The 20,123-nt window shown below is 42.4% G+C and overlaps 1 protein-coding gene across 2 annotated transcripts in view; it reads right to left on the bottom strand.

The window, feature by feature from the left end:
- Window positions 1-20,123, bottom strand: part of CFTR (CF transmembrane conductance regulator) — a 1,194,762-nt gene that overhangs the window by 395,257 nt on the left and 779,382 nt on the right. For both annotated transcript variants that reach the window (XM_086919414.1, XM_086919415.1), the window contains one exon: window positions 6,992-7,183. In XM_086919414.1, coding sequence (XP_086775540.1) covers window positions 6,992-7,183 — 192 coding nt within the window. The remainder of the gene's footprint in view (window positions 1-6,991; window positions 7,184-20,123) is intronic.

Below are 20,123 nucleotides of genomic sequence, written 5' to 3'. Positions count from 1 at the left end.
GCGTACCAGTGGTACCTCTCCTCTGTTTTTTCTAAGGAGCCAGTTTGACTCTGGACGGGTTAGTTGTTTATTTGTGAGTATACTAAAGGGAGGACGTATCCCTCCATCCTCTCTGTAGAGGACTTCTCTAGCCTCTAAGGAGTTTATGGGCCCCTAAACGTGTTAAATATATATTTGGCTCCACTTGCATGCGCCAGTTTCAAAACTTTCATTCACTTCCTGGAGTGGGCAAACACAGATCTGGTAGTGACTGAGAATACTGTCCATGATGATTTCCTTGAAGGTCTTGTAGTTCCCCTTGATATACACAAACTGGAGGGACCCACTTCTATGTTGTCCTTCTTTGGGATTTAGATTGATTCAGTGGATGGAGCCAACAGCCTGCACAAGACAAAGTCAACAAGTTCAATGCATCCTTGTCAGCCTGTCTGACTTTCCCTAAAGGTATGCTCCACCGGCTGGAAGTACTGAGAGGACAACTCAAATGTACCCTCACCTTCGCTTAAATGAGTAGGGTATTCTCTAAGAACATTTCTAGGTCTACATCTGGCCTTAAGGCAAAGCATTATCATATACAAAAGAGGACCGACGTAGTTAGGCTCAGTTTTGCAAAGAATTAACCCTTTCGATGCTCATGACGGAACGTTTCCATCATGAGCATCAGTCGCGCTGTGCTCATGACGAAACCGTTCCGTCATGACCCCACCCATTTACATTAGGGCCCAGCACCGGGGGTAAATCGGCACCGCACGGATGAGGTTAAACTGCATCATCATTTGGCAATAACACTTTGTTCAGTTTGAGTTGTACCTTTTTACTGGCAGGGCACTGAGTGTGAGTTTTGGTGCCATCCATTCTTGGGTGACACTGTATGCAGCACTGGCCAGAGGAATGGATGATTAGAAGTTTAAAATATCACATTCATTAAGCTTTTCCCTACAGTCTTTGTGCACACATTTGCGGTTCTCAGGTGACAGGTGAACCACTGTCTAGTTGGATAGCATGTCAGCTTTACCATCATTATTACCCAGATTGCCCAATGTCCCTTTGTATTGTGCTTGTTAAAGTTCATGACTTGCCAGGACCAATGTTCACTTTACAGCTAAGCATGCCCCCAGGGTGTCTAATAAAGTGGCTGACGCTTTATCTTATTTCAGAGCCCAGCACCCAGAGGCAGCTATAGAGATGATTTAATTCCCCAATAACTTATGAAATCTTGGTGCATCATTCCACCATACCTTTTGGCTACAGCACTCATCCACCCCAGGACTAAGTGTGCTTAGGAGGTGGCCTCAAAATATATGAGGTGAAGTTTCACAAGGGGAACAGGGATTTCATGCTCAGGATGGTGGGGGCAGTGGGCATCATTGATAGGCAAAGGCCTGGGGGTAACACAGTCACCTTGGTGCATGGACAGCTACCTCCAATTGCTTTCTTTGTTTAGTCATTTTATTGTGTTATGTTATTAGCTTTAAAATAGTTGGCACTGCTTGAACTTAACATATACTGTTCTATGGATTCCTTGCTGCGTCCGCCCTAGCTACCAGGGATTAAGCAGAGAATGTCTCAGCAATGTGTTTTGACCTAACCAGAGTGGCTTTCTTAAGTTGGTAGGGGTACTATGTTCAAATTAATAACCACGTTTTTGACAGTGCCTTTCTACATATTCTGCAATCTGAGGGTTCGCCAGTGCGTGTGTTTCATTTCTGTTGAATTTTTTGTTTCTCCTCTCATTGGCTGGTGCTATACCGAGCACTTAGGCAGCAAGGGGACACATACAATTGCTTTGATGTTTTACACCTCACAGAATAGTTCATGTTATTTGTTACCTTAACTAAAACAGCACCTAAGAGCCATTAGCAGTCAATCGAACTCAATTATGCGGTTTTCTGTGAGACAACACTACATGGAGGAAAGCAGCATCATTGAAGAAAGGCGATTCATTATCCCCCAACGACGCCACCCTTTTTGCGTGTCTTATTAGCGTTTATATATTTGTATTGGAAAGCAGAAGAAAAGTAGATTTGGTTCTAATAAAATACAAGTCATTAGCTTAAAAAATGATAGGCCTCAATAGTCATGTGTTAAACCTTGCACCAATTATTTAAACAGATTACTGTTTAGAGAAATACTGTTGTCAGCAGACACTACCAGAAACAGCTTACTTGTGCAATGTAATATCAGTGTTTATCTATCAACGAGCCCGCCCAACCCTAAAATCACAAAAACATCTAACTCACATCGAATGTGCTACAAGGTAATAGCACTTGTCTGGAAAATGAACCACAGTGTATCTTTCGGTTTAGATCTGCGGCTCACTACATTTTTGATAAAGTTGTCTTGATCACTTCCGCTAATGAGAAAATAGTTTAATAACAATTCAAAAGTTATCTGAGTTATAGAGGTGAACAATTTAGAATCAATACTGAGCACTAAACTGTTTGTTAATGATTACGTTTTAAAACTAAGTGGCATTTTACAAATGGCTTCTTAATATAATTAGAAAAGCTCTCTGATAACAGATAGGTTAATAAGTTAACATAAATGAACATGAACAATACGTCTTTATAGTATGGGACTAAGCAAATTTATCAGAGTGTTCTTGAGATACTTAACATCACACATATGTTTCATGTTAGGATAGAGAATGGACTTAGTAAAACAGACTTCAGCACTGTACCATCTTTTTTGGGGGGGGAGTTTTATATAGGGCGAACTCGACCCGAAGGTATCAGAGCACTTTACATGAGCACCAGTTGCGTTACAGGCGGAAACATTCATTTTTGGTTAGGCACAGGGATATTAAGTGATTTGCCCAGAGTCACCGAATGGTGAGCTGATACCGAGATTTGAACCAAGTTCCCCAGCTTCAAGCTCGACGGATCTAGCCGTTAGGCCACATCATCTTCCTGTCTCCATCCTAAGCTATCAATGTCATCTTGCGCTTTGAAGAGGTGCGAGAAAGATGCCAGAAGCTTTTGGTTTTGCAGTAAGGAAGTAACTCAATGCCTGCCTGGGGGGGGTCTACTTTGAACTGGTGGTGAGACCCTTTTCAAGCCCAGCTCCCATAACCTGTTCATGAAACTCTTGGCCTGACTGGAGGGTCTACTTCAAACTGATGGAGAGACCCATTGCAAGTCTACCTTCCATAACCTGCTTGTGAAATCTCATGGAAGCCAATCCTTCTCTGCAGAATTCACCTTAGGGATCCGAGCTCATCTAATTTCTATTACCTTGCTTCATAGTTACCACTTAGTTAGAGAGTGGCATACAGAGAAATACATTTTAAAGAGTGGAGAATCACTGAGAGCCATGTCCTGTTTGGTGGCGTTGAGAACTTTAGTGCTGTTTGCTGAGATCAAGGCTAGAACTAGTTGGAATCCTGAGCTGCATTTGTAGCATCATCCACTTAACTTAAAATTTAGGGTGGAGACTAGGGGGCAGATTTACTAATTCCTCACACAACTTAGGGCAGCAAGACAACTTGCTGCGCTGTGTTGCATGAAAGTCAGATCAGAAATGCGCTATATTAACAAAGATATGGCACATTTCTGTTGCCTCCTTGCGCTGGGGAACTGTGTGCTGATAAAGAAAAATAATGGTTTTGGGTGGCCTCAACAGGTCCTAGTGAAGTGGAGTATAACTCTAGTATTTGAATTAATCCTGGGAGACAGTTTTGTAAGGTAGCATACACATAGAAAACTTTATTTATGTTTTTACAATTATGGTTTTCAGGTGCTCACACATGTGACAAGGTGCTTATAGTGACTGAGTGAATATTGTTAAAAAACTATATACAAGGTGTCACAAACAAGGGTATTCCCCAAAGGAATATATACAGTGGGATAGGGGAGTTTCCTTGAATGGGGAACTGTGTGCTGCCTAGCCTCAAGGCAGGCACCCTTGCACCATGGTGTAAGGGTGCGTGTGTTACGAGTGGGATAGTTTTTGTGCCGGAAGAGACACCTTCCTCGACAAAAACAATCATTATAGGCGTTTTCCTTTCTCTTTACGTGATGTGGAATAAATCACAAATAGAGTGAGGAAATAACAAGGAGAAATAAAGATATTTCTCCTCATCATTCCTGGATCTGCGAGGCATACCATTTTGATGCATTCCCATTTATAAAAATCTTTGTAACTCTTGGAATGCACCAAAAAGTTTATGAATGGATGCATGGGAATGCCCGCCTCCACCCATGGAATGCCTCCCTGCCGCGAGGTAACACAAGGCATCAAAATGCGCTGCCTTGTGTTATCTTGGGATTCTTAACCATGCATAGCCCTGCAAGGTGGCTTTGCATGGCTTAGTAAATCCGAGTTAAGGGCTTGCGTTGCCTTGTGTCATGTTGCATGAATGCAATGGCAGCACAAGCCCTTAGTAAATATGGTGCCACATTTACAGAGCTGGCATTGCTACTGGCTTTGTGCCAAATTGCAATCGCTTGGAAATCCTAATACCCATCACAGTTAAGAGATTGACTTCCTGAAATGCTAAAATTGGCAAACGCCAAAAGTGAAACTTTGATCACCATGCAAAAAGTGCTGAGCGAGCAGCTTGATGGGAATGTGTGGGATGTAATGTTGCTAGCACTAAAAAGCAAAAACAACGAGATGCCACAGTAGTTGATCATAGCAAAAGTTAACTGAAGGTATTTTCACGTTGATGTGTCTGGTAGTATGTAGTGTATGCCTTAAACGTTTTGACATGATAACTCTATCCATATTATTTATAATTATATTTCATATTGAATAAGCTATCAGTACACTTGCGAGTAGTCCATTGTCATACTACATTAGAACAGGGCATGACTGCCTGTTGTTGGTTCTTGGTCAACTATGATGGGGCAATTGTAAATGTGAGGTATTACATGGGTTAACAACTGTTCAAAAAACATTTTTTTTCATATTGTTATACATAGTTATGATTATATCACTGATATACTAATAAAACAAGACGATTGAATGTAACAATATAACTATTAAATGTAGTACCAAGGAAGATGCATGTGCTACCATTCTTGCAATCATTCCATTTTGTGCATCATGTGGTCTTGTTGTGTGCTCCCAGCTGTGCTCATCTCATTGTAATCTGACTTAACATTGTGCACCAACTCTACAGGTTTGTTTTTGCGTGTACTGAAATCTTTGTTCTGCCACCATCAACATCTCCTTACTATCTTTAAATGATTAAATATTAAGTTAATAAGTTAAATAAACAATATTGTTTTTGTGATTTATTTATAAAAACCTTAAGTAAAATGCTTACATTTATTTAATATGTAGTAAAAACGTTATGTATGGAATTAACTTCAATTAATTTAATTATTTTTCTAAAGAAGTACAACTGTATTTATTTTTACATTGTAAAAAGAAATTAGAATAATTAAAAATAAAATAATAATTATTATAAGTTGTGACCATTTAAGTACATTTATATAAATTGTTAAAAAGTTGAAACTATGATTTAAACATTTTTTTCCAATTGCGTGTTAGTTTAAGTCCCTGCCTCCATTACAACTAGGGGTCCTGGTTTTATGGTATTTATTTGTTTGACATTCATGTCTGTATTTATCCATATTTATTTGTTACTATTGTTATCTGTATTTATCCAAATTTATTTTGAGTTTTGTGAATAAATGAAGTTGAAACTAGTATATTTCCACATTTATGTACCCAATAAATGTGCTTTGATGCTTGAACACTTGATAGGTTTCACTGATATGACTACATACAGATGATAAATCAATGCCCATCTATGAAAACAAGAACATTTTAGTATCAAGGTTGTGCATATCTACTGCTGTTTAATCCTCTTTACTAAAATTCCTTTCTTTTTTTTTAACTCTTACCTGCTAATACACAAAGCTATTGGCCAAGCAGTCATGGCTGACATTATTTAGAATCACTCAAAAAATGATAGAATTTCAGTTTTTATTTACATTTAAAAATAAATACAGACAGGAAAATAAATGGTTTACTGTCTGTATTTATCTGTAAAAATAAGTAAAAACGGAAAACAGGGAGCTTTAAATATATTGTATGGGCGGTGTTTCAGTACCAGTTGTTGGCCATGTGTGGTGCCAGACTTACTCTATTGTTGAGCGGGTGTACATTTTCTAATGTTTTGGGTCCTTTTTAGCTGTGTAGTTTGTGAATAGGAATGTGCTTACTATATTGTGCGTGGGTGCATGTCTCTCACCAAATCCATTAGTTTGCCCCTTCTTCCTCCCCTCATATCCCCTAACATCTAGTAATAAGCATTCCCCATTTTCCAGCCACACTCCCCTGTCCCTCCCACATTTACTACAAAAGCATAGGCTTACATCTGCAGAGATCTCCGCAGTTGGGGCAAAGGTCTCTGTTTAGAAAAGGCAGTTGAGGCAGAGGCATAGGCCTCCACACGCAGGTTAGTGAAACTCAGTTCATATTGTGTGAGTAGTACGATTGCAGTACTTTTAAACGCACAACAAAATGTACAGTGTCAACCATTTTAAGTGTGTAATTAATATATAGAGGTTGATATAAATACATTAATTTCACCTTCACAATTGCTCCCAGGGTTTACTCACTTCAAGAGTCCTTCATACTTTATTTCTTTTTCTTGGGGGTGGGAGGGCTGCTGTCTTAATGTCATGCCTTGCTGTTTGCACATAATACCTTCTTTGAAAGACACCAAAGTTCGACTCTAGCTCAGTTTGTTCGAGATAGGTGTGACCTACTTTATGTTATGAAATGTGTTTTCTAGTTTGTAGCCCAAAACAAAAAAATATATAACAATTCGTGTATGTCAGGTTTAACATAGTTAGCACCACTGGTAGTCTACTTTACACATATTTAAGTGTAACAGAGAAAACAAACCCACCGAAGTTGCTTCTAGTATGCACTATGAGATTGTTTAACATACTGCATTTACTTGCAAATCAGACATTTATGTGAAAGAGACATTTGGGAACCGAGAACTGTGGTGCATGTTCAGTGCAAGACTCACCTCTTCCAGTTGGCAGGCTTTGATGACACTCTTGTATCGGTATTCATCGTAGGAAACACCAAAGATGACGTTCTCCTTGATAGTTCCAGGCATAATCCAGGAGACTTGAGGGGAAAATGAGATCCTGCCGCTGTGCTTGATTTTGCCTGAAGAAGGTTCCAGTTCTCCCATTATCATCATAAGTAGGGAAGTCTGTAAATAGCAAGCGTTCATCGTCGGTTACATAACTCTGAACATGGTGGAACAACAGCAACACAGATGGTTGCATAATTATGACCCATATCCGAGGCATTTGGAAACTACGTTGACTGTGAGAAGTAGTCCACTGTAAGAGAGTTGGGATACTGTTGCACTTTACAGGTGAAGGACGACAAATAGATTGGGCCATTGGGTGGCACAAGAGCACTGGCAGCTGGGAGGTGCGAAGGCAAATGACTCAGCATAAATTCTGGAGTACGCCTAGTGCAGCACTTCTGTTTGCTGTCTAAGAGCAGGAAAAGGTAGGACTTCCATCCTGATCATGAAACGCTACCCCAATCAATCCCTGAGCTGCTCTTATGCTGTGTAAGCACCTCCAGGACTGGTGGGAGTTGGCTCACCCAGCACAGAGCTCTTTAAACTACGAATGTGTGCTGGCCGTCTCAAGAAGACCGTCCAAAAAAGGCATGCGTACTTTAAACAGTGCCATACAAGCCCACCCTCCTCCCTGCTGAGCGGCATGCTGCAGTCACTCTGCAGCAGCCCCGCCCCTGTCCTGATGCTCTGTTCGGGATGGGGAAGAAAAATAAAATGGTAATAACTTACCATTTTTTTTTCAGCGGTTACAGGGATTTTCATTGGGGCATTGCTCCTCCGCTCCAATGAAGGAGCCGCCCCTGGGTTGAAGTTTGTTGACAGTACAGACCTCCATCCCAGCATTTGGGATTTTTCTGAAAGCATCACTATCCGATTCTTGCCTCATTAATAACGCAGGACCTTCGACATCTTATTGAACCATGGCCTCCTATGCACCGTGCAGTCCAGACTCCGGTCTTATGAGGCTAGGTCAATGTAGCTCCACAATCAACTACCCACCAAACCTTTCTAAAAATGCAGCCAAATCCCTTGAAGACAGACTTCTTAAATCAAACCCAGAAACCCTAATCTCTGACCCTTGCTACTGCCGTAAAAACGGAACTGTCACAAATGATCTGATCTTTTACTCTAAAAGAAAGGCACAATGGAGAAATACTCACTACTCAGTATCTCCTCCTGTAAGAAAATTCCTCATGGCTTAAGACTCGATGTAGTCACCTCATCCACATTCAAAGCGACGGCTACCATATCCATTTATAATGATGGGATTATCCTTCTACAAGCCGTTAATCATAACATAGAAATCTTTAATGATTGTTTCGCCGTCATTAAGAATTCCCTTAACAACAGTGCCCCTCTCAAAACTCCAGAAAAATCGAATCCCTCACCCATTTTGCAGGACCACCATGAAGCCTGCATTCTCAATCCCAAGCACCATAATACTCCACCTGAGACCCTGAACAACACTCTCTTGCCCAATGATGACATAAACATTTCTCCCGCTAACAATGTCCCTCCCATACCACCTTCGGACTCTAGCCCTTCGCACACACCTCCAGCCCCTCAAGGAATCCTACTACTGCACCTAATGACTTCTCCTGCTACCTTGAACAGCTCACCCCCCGAACCAAACCCCTCTGCCTCCCAAGCCTCCTAACCACTCCAAAAGATTTACCTGCCTCCTCTCCCACATGCTACCTTGTGCAGCTCTCACCCCCCTAACAGAACACCTCTGCCGCCCAAGCCTCATAACCACTCCAAAAACCTCTACCACCCTACTCTCCCACCTCCCCTTCCGGGATCAACTCCTCTCCTTATCATCCTCACATTTTTTCCTTTACTACTACTTCATTCGAACTGACCCCTCTCCCGCCCCCTCCCCCAGGCTCACTGACCCTCAGCCTTATGCGGCCTCCAGACTAAAGGAATTCAACTGGGAGTTACAAAAACTCAAAAATGACATACAAAGCTCATAACCATCACCTCAGAGCTGGCCTCAAACTTATCGACCAACAAGGTCCCACATTTGTACCTGCAAATGCCCAACCACTACCCTAAGACACCCACATCTCCTGCTGAAACGAGGAGTGACCCTAAGCATACATCCCTCCTCCGGTCCTGGAACACTACCAGAGCCTAGATTTAATAACCACCTCTAGAGCCAGGGCATCCATTCCCTTCTTCTAACTTACAACACTACTCAACCTGATATCTCAGTCACATCCAGACCTATCCAAGCTATGCCGCTAGCCCCTTCTAAAGATCCTAGTAATCTGACTGGCACTCCGGAGACCATTCAAACCATTACACTAAACCTGCATAGAACCCCCACATTTCACTCCAATCCACTAAATTCCGTGAACCTCATACAAGCTCACATTGCACAGTCTACTCCCACTGACTCCAAAACTCACTTGAATCCTTGATCAAGAACTTGACCTCCTGATTCTCATTGAAACCTGGCTCAATGTATCTTCGGGTCCTGTCCTTGACATCCTATTTCCTCCTACTCACAACATTATCAGACTTGACAGAACTAAGAGTAAGGGGGAGGCATCACCTGTATTTACCATAACAGTCTCTCAGCGAAACAATCTCTGTCCGCTCCTCTCTCGTCTTGTGACTACCTCAGCATTACCATCCTCAGCAAACAAAGACTCCTCTGTAACCTACACATATTCTACCATCCACCAGGAGATAACCTCCTGCTGATTGAACAAACCAAGGAAACCATCTCATCCAATCTAGGTCTGTATTGCCCCCAGATCTTCCTGGGAGACTTCAATCTACATTGGAATGACCCGAATGACCTAGCTGTGAACAGTCTTAAAAAATTCCTACTTGACCTAAACTTAACTCAATTCTGCGACAGCCCACACACAACTTAGGCGCGACCCTCGATCTAATCATCTCCAACCCCGACACCATTCGGATTGAATCAATAGACCACTGTGACTGGTCAGATCACCACTTAATCACCTTCCTCATACTTGAATGATGGAACACTCAAAGAATTCAACCCAAGAAACTGAAACACTGGAAAAGATCGATGCAAAACGCTAACATGGACGACCTCATTTCACACAGCAATCTGTTACTGTCTCCACCCATACTCATGGCAAATGTCCATGAACTCACTGATCACTTCAACAGCTCCATGCTAAATGTTTTGGATGCAATCACCCCCCTTCAACTAAAAAGAAAATCCAACAAAGACTCCAATCCTTGGTTCAATGACTGTCTAAACTCAGAAAGGTGCCACTTAAGACCAGTGGAACGAGCTTGGAGATCCTCTCCATCTGCTGAACTCCTCAAACTTTTGAGAGCAAGAAGGAGCCTGTACAACAAACACATCAGAACTGCAAAAGCGACCTTCTTAAGAAGCCAACTAGACAAAGCTAGAAATCGCCCCAAAATGCTGTTTGAGCTGATCAAACGGCAATCCAACAACACACCCATTCAATAGACAACCACCGCCAGTCCCCAACATATTTGTGAGGACTTTGCTGCCTTCTTCATCGAAAAAAATCCAACAAAATTGAATCTGATCTAAGGTCTGCCTTGCTTGAATTATCATCCTTACCAGACTCCCACCAAACTCCCCAGTCCCCTCTTTCTACCTACCATTCCCTTAAAAACAATGTGCATTGGAATCAATTCTCAACCTTCAATGACACTTCCATTCTCAACATTTACTCTACCCTGAAGCCCTTGAATCACTTCAACAATCCCCTTCCCTCATATTTCTTTCAAGAAATGATAAGGCCTCTAGTTCCGCTCTGGATAAGGCCTCAAGATCGTTAATGCTTCCCTACAACAAGGTGAGGTCCTTGACTGCCTAAAGTCCGGACTAGTTCTCCCCTTCCTCAAGAAACCTACGGCAGACCCTGAGGATCTAAACAACTTCCGACCAATTACTAACACCCCTACTCTGGCAAAGCTCATTGAAAAATGTGCACAGGTACAACTATGTAACCACATTGAGGAATTCCAGCTACTAGATCAATTTCAATCGGGCTTCCGTCAAGGCCACAGCAACGAAACAGCCATCACTCACATAGTTGATGACGCGCTTACCCTACTTGACCGTAACAAATCCTGCCTATTAATACTACTCGACCTCTCATCAGCCTTTGATATGGTCAAACATAACAACCTCCTGAGCCTGCTGGAATATATGACGGGGCTGTCAGGCACAATGCTAAAATGGTGTGCCTCCTTTCTCCACAATAGAACACAGAGAATTAAATCCAACCAATCCCTTTCCCATCCCAGTACCTGCACCCTGGGGGTGCCCCAAGGCTCCTCGCTATCACCCACTCTTTTTAACCTTCACATTGAACCCCTCACCGAAATCCTAAAAGCATCCAACAGCCAATACCACATGTACACAGAATACACCCAGCTGTACATGAAAATCTCCTCGCCTGACGTCATCAAGTCACTCAACGGAACCTTAAACAAAACCCTCAACTGGCTTACCTTCAACAATGTCAAACTAAACGCCCTCAAAACAGAATTTCTCCTTTTTTCCCCACCCAAGCAATCACCCAACATTGAGGAATACATGAACAATCTGTCTGCTCTCAACTGCACACCACATATCATAGACTCTACGAAAACCTTGGGTATAGTATTGGATAGGAACTTGAGCATGCAGGACCACATTAGTGCTTCTACCAAAGGATCGAACCTCAAACTGAGCATCCAAAGGAAACTAAAACCATTCCTTCCCTCGATTACTTCAAGTACGCAGTACAAGCATTAGTCATCTCACGATTGGAATATTGCAGTGCAACACACTGCGGTCTGCCTAAGTATAGATCAGCTCCCCTCAGAGCATCAATGAATGCTGCCGCCAGGCTCGTCACAGGCTCCAAGAAGTACAATCACATCTCCCCGAACCTGAAAACACTCAACAGGCTACCTTTCGAGCAAGGATACATCTTAAACTTGCAGCATGACCCACAAAACCCTTCACTTCAACACACCCTCACCTTGCAAACAAACTTGAGATATCAGGTGGTGCTCGTACCTCCAGGAGCTCTAGCACCCTCCTACTTAAACCAAAGAAATTCAAAAAAACAAAAACCTATAACCGTTCCTTCTCAGGAATCGCCCCAAGAATCGGGAACGCCCTTCCAAAGGAAATGAAACTGATTCCATCAACAGTGACCTTCAAAAAGGAATTGAAAGCACTACTGGTCAATACCTACCTGTCCTAAAGTCCAGTAGGGGTCCTGAGTCACCTCATATAGTATCACGTTCATGACGTTCTCGCCTTATCCTACGGACTAATTATTTTGCCCACTATTACGTCGTCATGTAAATATTGCTATTTTTCCCTATCATGTCGTCACATAACTATTGCTATTTTTGTCTATCATGTCATCACGTAACTATTGTTATTTTTGTCTATTGCTATGATTCTGCCCCGATTGGCCTCTCACATATGTGTTCCATCCCTCTGGAAAGAGCTCTGATACCCTCTAGTGGTACAAAAGGGGGTGGTGATGGACGGAGCATCTGAATCAATCAAACACTCACACCCAGTCAAAAGATCTGGGTTTAATCCATCACCGTTCTTTAGCCCACTCTGCCACCCCAGTTCAGACATGGCTATATGCAAATCAGTCTGACCCTGTGCCTCATGGGACCAGTCCAGCCCGAACTGCCAAGCCATGTCTTCCCTGGACCGGAAACAAGCTTCCAAGGACCGGTTTCTGGCATTCCATCCATCTTCTGCCCGGCTTGCTTGAATCCAGTGGCAAAGTGAACAAGGGAGTAACGTCTGAGCATACCCTGCCACACTTATGGCGGCCAAAAGCGGTACAAAAGGTGGTGGTGATGGACAGAGCATCTGAATCAATCAAACACTCACACCCAGTCAAAAGATCTGGGTTTAATCCATCATCGTTCTTTAGCCCACTCTGCCACCCCAGTTCAGACATGGCTATATGCAAATCAGTCTGACCCTGTGCCTCATGGGTACAGTCCAGCCGGAACTGCCAAGCCATGTCTTCCCTGGACCAGAAACAAGCTTCTGAGGACCGGTTTCTGGCATTCAACCGTCTTCGCCCGGCTTGCTTGAATCCAGTGGCAAAGTGAGCAAGGGACTCACGTCTGAGCATACCCTGCCACACTTATGGCGGCCAAAAGCGGTACAAAAGGGGGTGGTGATGGACGGAGCATCTGAATCAATCAAACACTCACACCCAGTCCAAAGATCTGGGTTTAATCCATCACCGTTCTTTAGCCCACTCTGCCACCCCAGTCCAGACATGGCTATATTGAAATCAGTCTGACCCTGTGCCTCATGGGAACAGTCCAGCCCGAACTGCCAAGCCATGTCTTCCCTGGACCGGAAACAAGCTTCCGAGGACCGGTTTCTGGCATTCCAGCCGTCTTCAGCCCGGCTTGCTTGAATCCAGTGGCAAAGTGAGCACCGGACTCACGTCTGAGCATATCCTGCCACACTTATGGCACAAAAGGGGGGCACAGGGTCAGACTGATTTGCATATAGCCATGTCTGAACTGTGGTGGCAGAGTGAGCTAAAGAACGGTGATGGATTAAACCCAGATCTTTTTACTGGGTGTGAGTATTTAATTGGTTCATATGCTCCGTCCATTACCACCCCCTTTTGTACCGCTTTTGGCCTCCATAAGTGTGGCAGGGTATGCTCAGACGTGAGTTCCTTGCTCACTTTGCCACTGGATTCAAGCAAGTCGGGCTGAAAACGGCTGGAATGCTAGAAACCGGTCCTCGGAAGCTGGTTTCCGGTCCAGGGAAGGCATGGCTTGGCAGTTCGGGCTGGACTGTTCCTATGAGGCACAGGGACAGACTGATTTGCATATAGCCATTTATGAACTGGGGTGGCAGAGTGGGCTAAAGAACGGTGATGGATTAAACCCAGATCTTTTGACTGGGTGTGAGTGTTTGATTGGTTCAGATTCTCCGTCCATTACCACCCCCTTTTGTACTGATACCTTCTAGGGTCATATTCACACTATACAAAACTTTCTAAATAGATAAATAAAAGTGTATGTGAGGTGGTCCAGTTTTTATCTATTTGCGAAAAATGCCCTTTGATGTGCTACAGCTATGAGCATCCCTCCTGTAGCAAAGGGAGAGGATGAAAGCAGGTCAATGCAAAAACTGCACTGCACCCAGAAATGTGTGTGCTTCCAACGACTGTATTTTAGATTTAGCTGTAAATATTTTATGGGATTAAGGGCACCTCTTGCAGAGATCTTTGTGTGCTCAGCAATTTTCAGGGAATAATATTAATGACAAGATAACTTTGGTGGTTAATGTAATTAGTGGAGACATCTGTGTTTTGTTTAGTCACAGTTTTGTCTCATCAGAAAGTAGCACAGAGGATTAACGTACCTGATGCAAAGTACAACATTTAACATACAGCTCACATGCTTGTATTTTATATACAGCTCAGTGGCTTATTGGCTTTCGTCACAGACATCTCTTGGTTACTTGTAGACCATAAATTACCATATTTCTTCTAATATAGTGCATTCAGCTATGAACTGGCATCAAAGAGGGCCATGCAAACTGTCAGGCATAAGTTTAGAACGTTATTGTTTATTTCTCAGTCTTTTGTTATTCAAAGGTAGCTGGCTAGGAGTCCTTTGAATAGTGGTAAAATCGTATTATATGTACAACTAAAAAACACTGTGTTCTTGTTTCTTGAGTTTGTGTTTCACCAGTCCGAGAACTCTACCACTTGAAATGTCTACCAGTTTTGGTACAGATTACTTCAACAGCTCGTAGTCCTCGTTGACTTGTGTGGTATTTCCTATATATTTATGTACACAGGTGTATGAGTCATCATCGTCTTTGTAGGTGTGTGTGATGGAAAGTGTTCCAACACCCTACAGTTGGATGTGCAGAGTTACAAAGGAAAACAAAATTAGATAGGGGGCTGGAAAGAAGAGGGGTACTGTTAGAGGACGAAGGTAAGGTAATCCACGGAGAAGGAAGTAGTTGAGGGGGCGCCACCAAAGATCGTTGCACCGGGTACCACCAACGTCAAGGTCGCCCCCCCTGAGCACACGCACAGTATGAATGAGAGGTGCGTTTATGTCACGCGGCAAAACCACACGTATTACGTTAGTGTGATGAATGCGACGATGACAAATGTTACGGGAGGCAACGAGTCTACGAACGCAATCTACGTAGCGTCATCACTACGTGAAGGATGGGGGCAATTTAGTCTTTGACAGTGGCCATGACGGAGTTAATAATTTGTCACGCTGAAACCTCAGGGTTGAGAAACACCGGACAAAGTAGTCGGCACATACGCCATTCATTGTCATTGTTATCACTGGTAAATGATCACCCTTTGAGGTCAGCAGCAGCGTAATGACCCCCCTAGTGTAAATCCATCTTGGTAGCAGTTTCATTGCGTCATGGCCCGACGAACTTTCACAGCTAGTTATCACCCCACTGAGAGCCCGGGGTGGGAATTCATTCCCATGTCTGAAAGGCTGACTTCTTTACAGCTCCACTCGCGATCAGGTGACAACGCAGTGCCCGTTCTGGCATTTTATCGTTTAAAATGCTTGATTGTTTGTTTATCACGGACATGCATCAGCACGTCATTTCCTTGCCGTGGGTTAGCACTGGGACTTTATGTTCGCATGAAATAAACATTCGCCTTCACAGCAACCCCACTGCGAAGTTGTCGATTTTGAAACACGTTGGATGCAGAATACACCTTTCCCCACGTTTGCCTTAGTCAGTAAAATAGATTCAGTTGGCGAACTAGCGAGCACTAAGTGAAAAGGCCCGCGACTCGGGAATCATTGTCAAAAATCGACGCCTTCATTAGTCATGTGTGCAATCCAAGCACGGTTAGCGTGAACTTGAAGCATTGATTTACGAGAACAATTAAAGCATTATTTCCACACTTTCCGAGCAAAGGTGTTTGGTGCAGTTTCGCTGTTGTTTGCATTTAGCAATCTCATTGTTCTGTTTAAACCATTGCCTCAGTAAATTCTCAGGAGGACATCATCCTTGGATAGATTTGTATATTGCTTTTACCACAGTGTTTATAGGGATAGAAGCCAAACTTAGGCTACGGGTGCATAGCTTCACAGCACCTAAAGAAGGTGCCTCGTGCTTGAGACTCATCTGCATATACCCCGGAAGGAGTTCCCTCATCTGATGGGCAGATTTGATCTCAAAGTTGATCCATGTTGGAGTTTACTCCTCAATTCTCGGGGCTAACTTAAAAACTACCCTCCTGGTAAGTGCTGGGACTGAAAACAAATGTATTCTTTTAACCTTAAACTGTGGCTCAATGTGTGGCAATATAAAGGGGCGGAGTCGTGAGGGGCAGAGTCATGATGAGCAGAGTTTGAAAGTCAATGTATACACTTATTTTTTCAAAGTTCTACGGCAAAGAAATTGCAGTAGGGACTAACGCGACCGTAAATCAGTTCAGACTTAATTGGTCACAAAGGCTACATCTTAAAATATCTTATAGGGTTAAGGCACCTGCGACAGAGATCTTTGAGTGTCCAGCAAATCTCAGGGGATAATAATAATGGCAAGATAACTGTGGTGATTAATGCACTTGCTGGCGATATCCGTGTCTTGTCTAGTCACTGACTCACATCATAAAGTGTTAATATGTTGCCTGCACAGCGCATGGTTTAACATGCAGATCACAGGTGTAGGTCGGTAAGTGAGTTACTGCTTTTGACAGAAAGATCCTTTTGTTAATTGTAGTTCATAAATTGAAAATCCATTAAAGTATCATGGCGTGCCATGAAACCACCCCAAGTATCTGCATAAAAACTGCAAGACATGGGTTTAGAACTTCATTGTTTCTTTTCTCAATCTGTTGTTGAAATGAGGCTGCTGGAAAGGTTCCTTTGGGTAGTAATAAAGTCTTGTTAGTAGAAACAATCCCAAGAATTGCATTACGTATTAAATCCCGTCATTGTCTTTCTTCCTGCCATGAACTCTTAACATATAATGCCTTCCAGTATAGGCGGTATGTGGCTCCTACATCATCTAACACTTATTGTCTTAAGAAATATATGATGTACATAGTGTTACACACTTGTATGATTTATTGTCAATGTAGAATGTGGGTGCATGATGTAAAGCAATCAGACACTCTTCATCAGGTTGAATAACACTAAATAATAAATACAAAAATGTATTAGCTGATGGTAATTAAATTATCTGTGTAAATACTTATAGAGACCAAAACATCTGACATTGTCACAGTGCATGCATAGCTCTAATATGCAGGGGTTGAACAAAGTCATACGACTGCCTGCAGCGTAGTATCTTTTATGTAATGGTGAAATAAAAACAAGCTGTGTATCTTTATGTCCCTATATTATATTGGCATCCAGGTTTGCCTAGCATCTGCCAATTCATTATACTTTGCCAGCTGACCTGATCAGGCATAGAGCATATTTCATATTCCGCCCGTCAGAAGTGACAGAATTTGGTGACTCCACAGTACTCTTGTAACACAGAATTCCACCAATCACCGTGTGGCAGAATTTTGTTTCCTGCATGGCTCCAGAAGTGGGAGCTAGTGAGCGACATTTGGTGTCACCTAACCCAATTGTTTAACACAGGTGGTTGTGGCTTGCGTGCTGCTTCTCGAGTAGATTTGCTGCTGCTCGAGGAGATTTTCTACCCTAGCAGCAGCAAAATCAAGTCGAATGGCATTGCGCTCCTGCACACCACATGGTGCTGTTTGTGTTGATATTTGAGCACTGCTCGAGCTACCAGTGCTAAATTGCAGCGTGAGCAGTGCAACATGTATATTTGCTACATGTTGGCGGAACTCTGTGGAATCTTGCTGAGTTTTTATTTAAATGTCCAGAATGCCACTGAGTGAAACTCCGCAACTTCCACCCACCCCTGTTCCAAACTAAAATAAGTTTAACACACCAAAAACTCTATCACAGCCTGGAGTTTGTAGGATCCTCACCTACTGTCAACCTCACTTGAGCTGTCATTATACAAGCTCAAGGTTTATGGCAACACAGCCACTTATAAATAAAACATATATTTACTTGTCAATATTCACAAATCTATCCAAGGTGTATTTAAGAGAATCAAACACTTCAGCATGGAAGTGGCCACTGAATCTCCTACCCCCCCCCCCGACCACTGCGCAAACCTATACATCAGCTACATTCACCAGGTTTAATGTTTTTAAGATAGGTTACCATCTAGCTTATGAATTTGACATTTGTCTGTATAAAAAGGATCCAATGTCTGTGGCGTGCAGTTGGTAAACTTTTGTTGCACTTGCCATACCAAATACTCATCAGTCCTGCATGTCCAGTCTATGAGTTGTTGCCGGGATATAATATATGCATCATTGTGTAATCCCATCAGTCTGTCAGTGTAATTGGTCACTGTTTATGATTCCGAGGTTTCAACTAGATCACCTTTAGTATTTGTATTCTGTGGACGTGGGCTCCGCAACATTCTTAATTTAGGAAATACTTGTTCAGGTTGTGGGTATTTTTCTCAGGTGGTACTAGCCTATAAAATCATATTCTGCTGCGCATACAAGGCATTTATAGCATGTCCTTCATAAAGTTCCACAAACATGACTAATCCTATTTGTATGTCCCCTTTCATGCAGATGCAACTGCATGCTGGAGCAGGTACATGCAGGAGCAGGTGCTTAGGCCCAGCCCCCTACAATTACCTGTTGCCAGTCCTTCAACCAGCCCAAGGTCCTTTCAGACCTGGCGTATTGCCTGGAGACACTTACCTCTGTCCTCAGGGTTTCTGACTGCACCTCGCACTCTCTCAATCTCAGGCTCCTCTGACCCCACTTTTTGCTCCACCTGCTGCAGCACGCTCTGCTACGCAGTCTTGTTGCTTTTGTTCCATTACCCCATTTCCTCCCTCTTAATTTCCTCTTCTTTCTTTGATTAGCCTTTTTCCTCTTTTTGCTCGTTTGCTCTTTATAGCTGTTTAAGCTCTCTTGGCCTCTTCTGCAGTTTAAGCTCTTTTGTGTTTTTTCACCTGGTTTTAGGGCTTTTTTGTTTTTCAGTCCTTTAGCTCTTTTTCTTTTTCAGCAGCTGTACCTCGTGCATTCTTTGTTGCCCTTGTGCCCCATGCCCTTCCACACCATTTTTGTTAACTCCTGCCTCCCCACTCCCCACTACTCACCTACTTCTTATCAAGCATCGTCTTCTCTTCCACTCAGCCCTACCCACTGCCTCCATGCTCTGCCCTCCTCCCAGGACCTACTTAATGGAGACTGTTCTTTTTTTTTTTTTTTTTTAAACCTTTTTTTATTGATAACACAAGCAGCCAATATTTAATAAAAAAAAAGGAAAAGTATAAACAAAAATGCATTTGATCAGTACATATTGTGTCTTGAACTTCTTCGTAATACAGAGAGTAATACATGAAAAGAAAAGAGAAAAAAAGACATCAAGTAATCAGATAACAACTAAAAGACAAATAATAAAATATCAAGGTAGACAAAACCCTTAATTAAATCAATTCATATTTGATCAAGTAAAACGACATCCCCATATTCTGTCTATTTTCTTAAGTGCTTTATCACCCCTTTTCCTAGCTAAAGATAATTCCATATCATATATTTCCTTCACCAAAAACCACCATTCGTTCACATGAGGTGGTTGGTCCGAGATCCATGCCCTTGCAATAACCAATCTTGCGCATGATAACAAAATAAAGACAACATCTCGAAATGTGGAAATAGTAGGTTCAATACCAAGAAGAATCATTTCAGGTCGTAATGATGTGTCAATTAATAATTTCTGTTTCAGAATGTTTTCTAAACTATCCCAAAATGAAAAGAAAACCGGACATGAAACAATCATATGTTCTAGATCAGCAGCCTGTAGTTGACATTTTGGGCATTTCATACGATCATTATGAACATTATTAGAAGACCATTTACAAAATTATTGCGGGGTGTAATAAAGCTGGCAGATGGTCTTATAAGCTTGGAGTTTTAAACTGGTTGAATGAACTAAAGTATCAATATTATTTAAAAATGAGAAAATAATGTTTGAT

This window comes from Lissotriton vulgaris, chromosome 1_1 (assembly GCF_964263255.1).
Source record: "Lissotriton vulgaris chromosome 1_1, aLisVul1.2, whole genome shotgun sequence".
Classification (NCBI taxonomy): Eukaryota; Metazoa; Chordata; class Amphibia; order Caudata; family Salamandridae; genus Lissotriton; species Lissotriton vulgaris.
The sequence above is the reverse complement of the archived record's forward strand: the minus strand, read 5'-3'. Positions and strand labels throughout refer to the sequence as shown.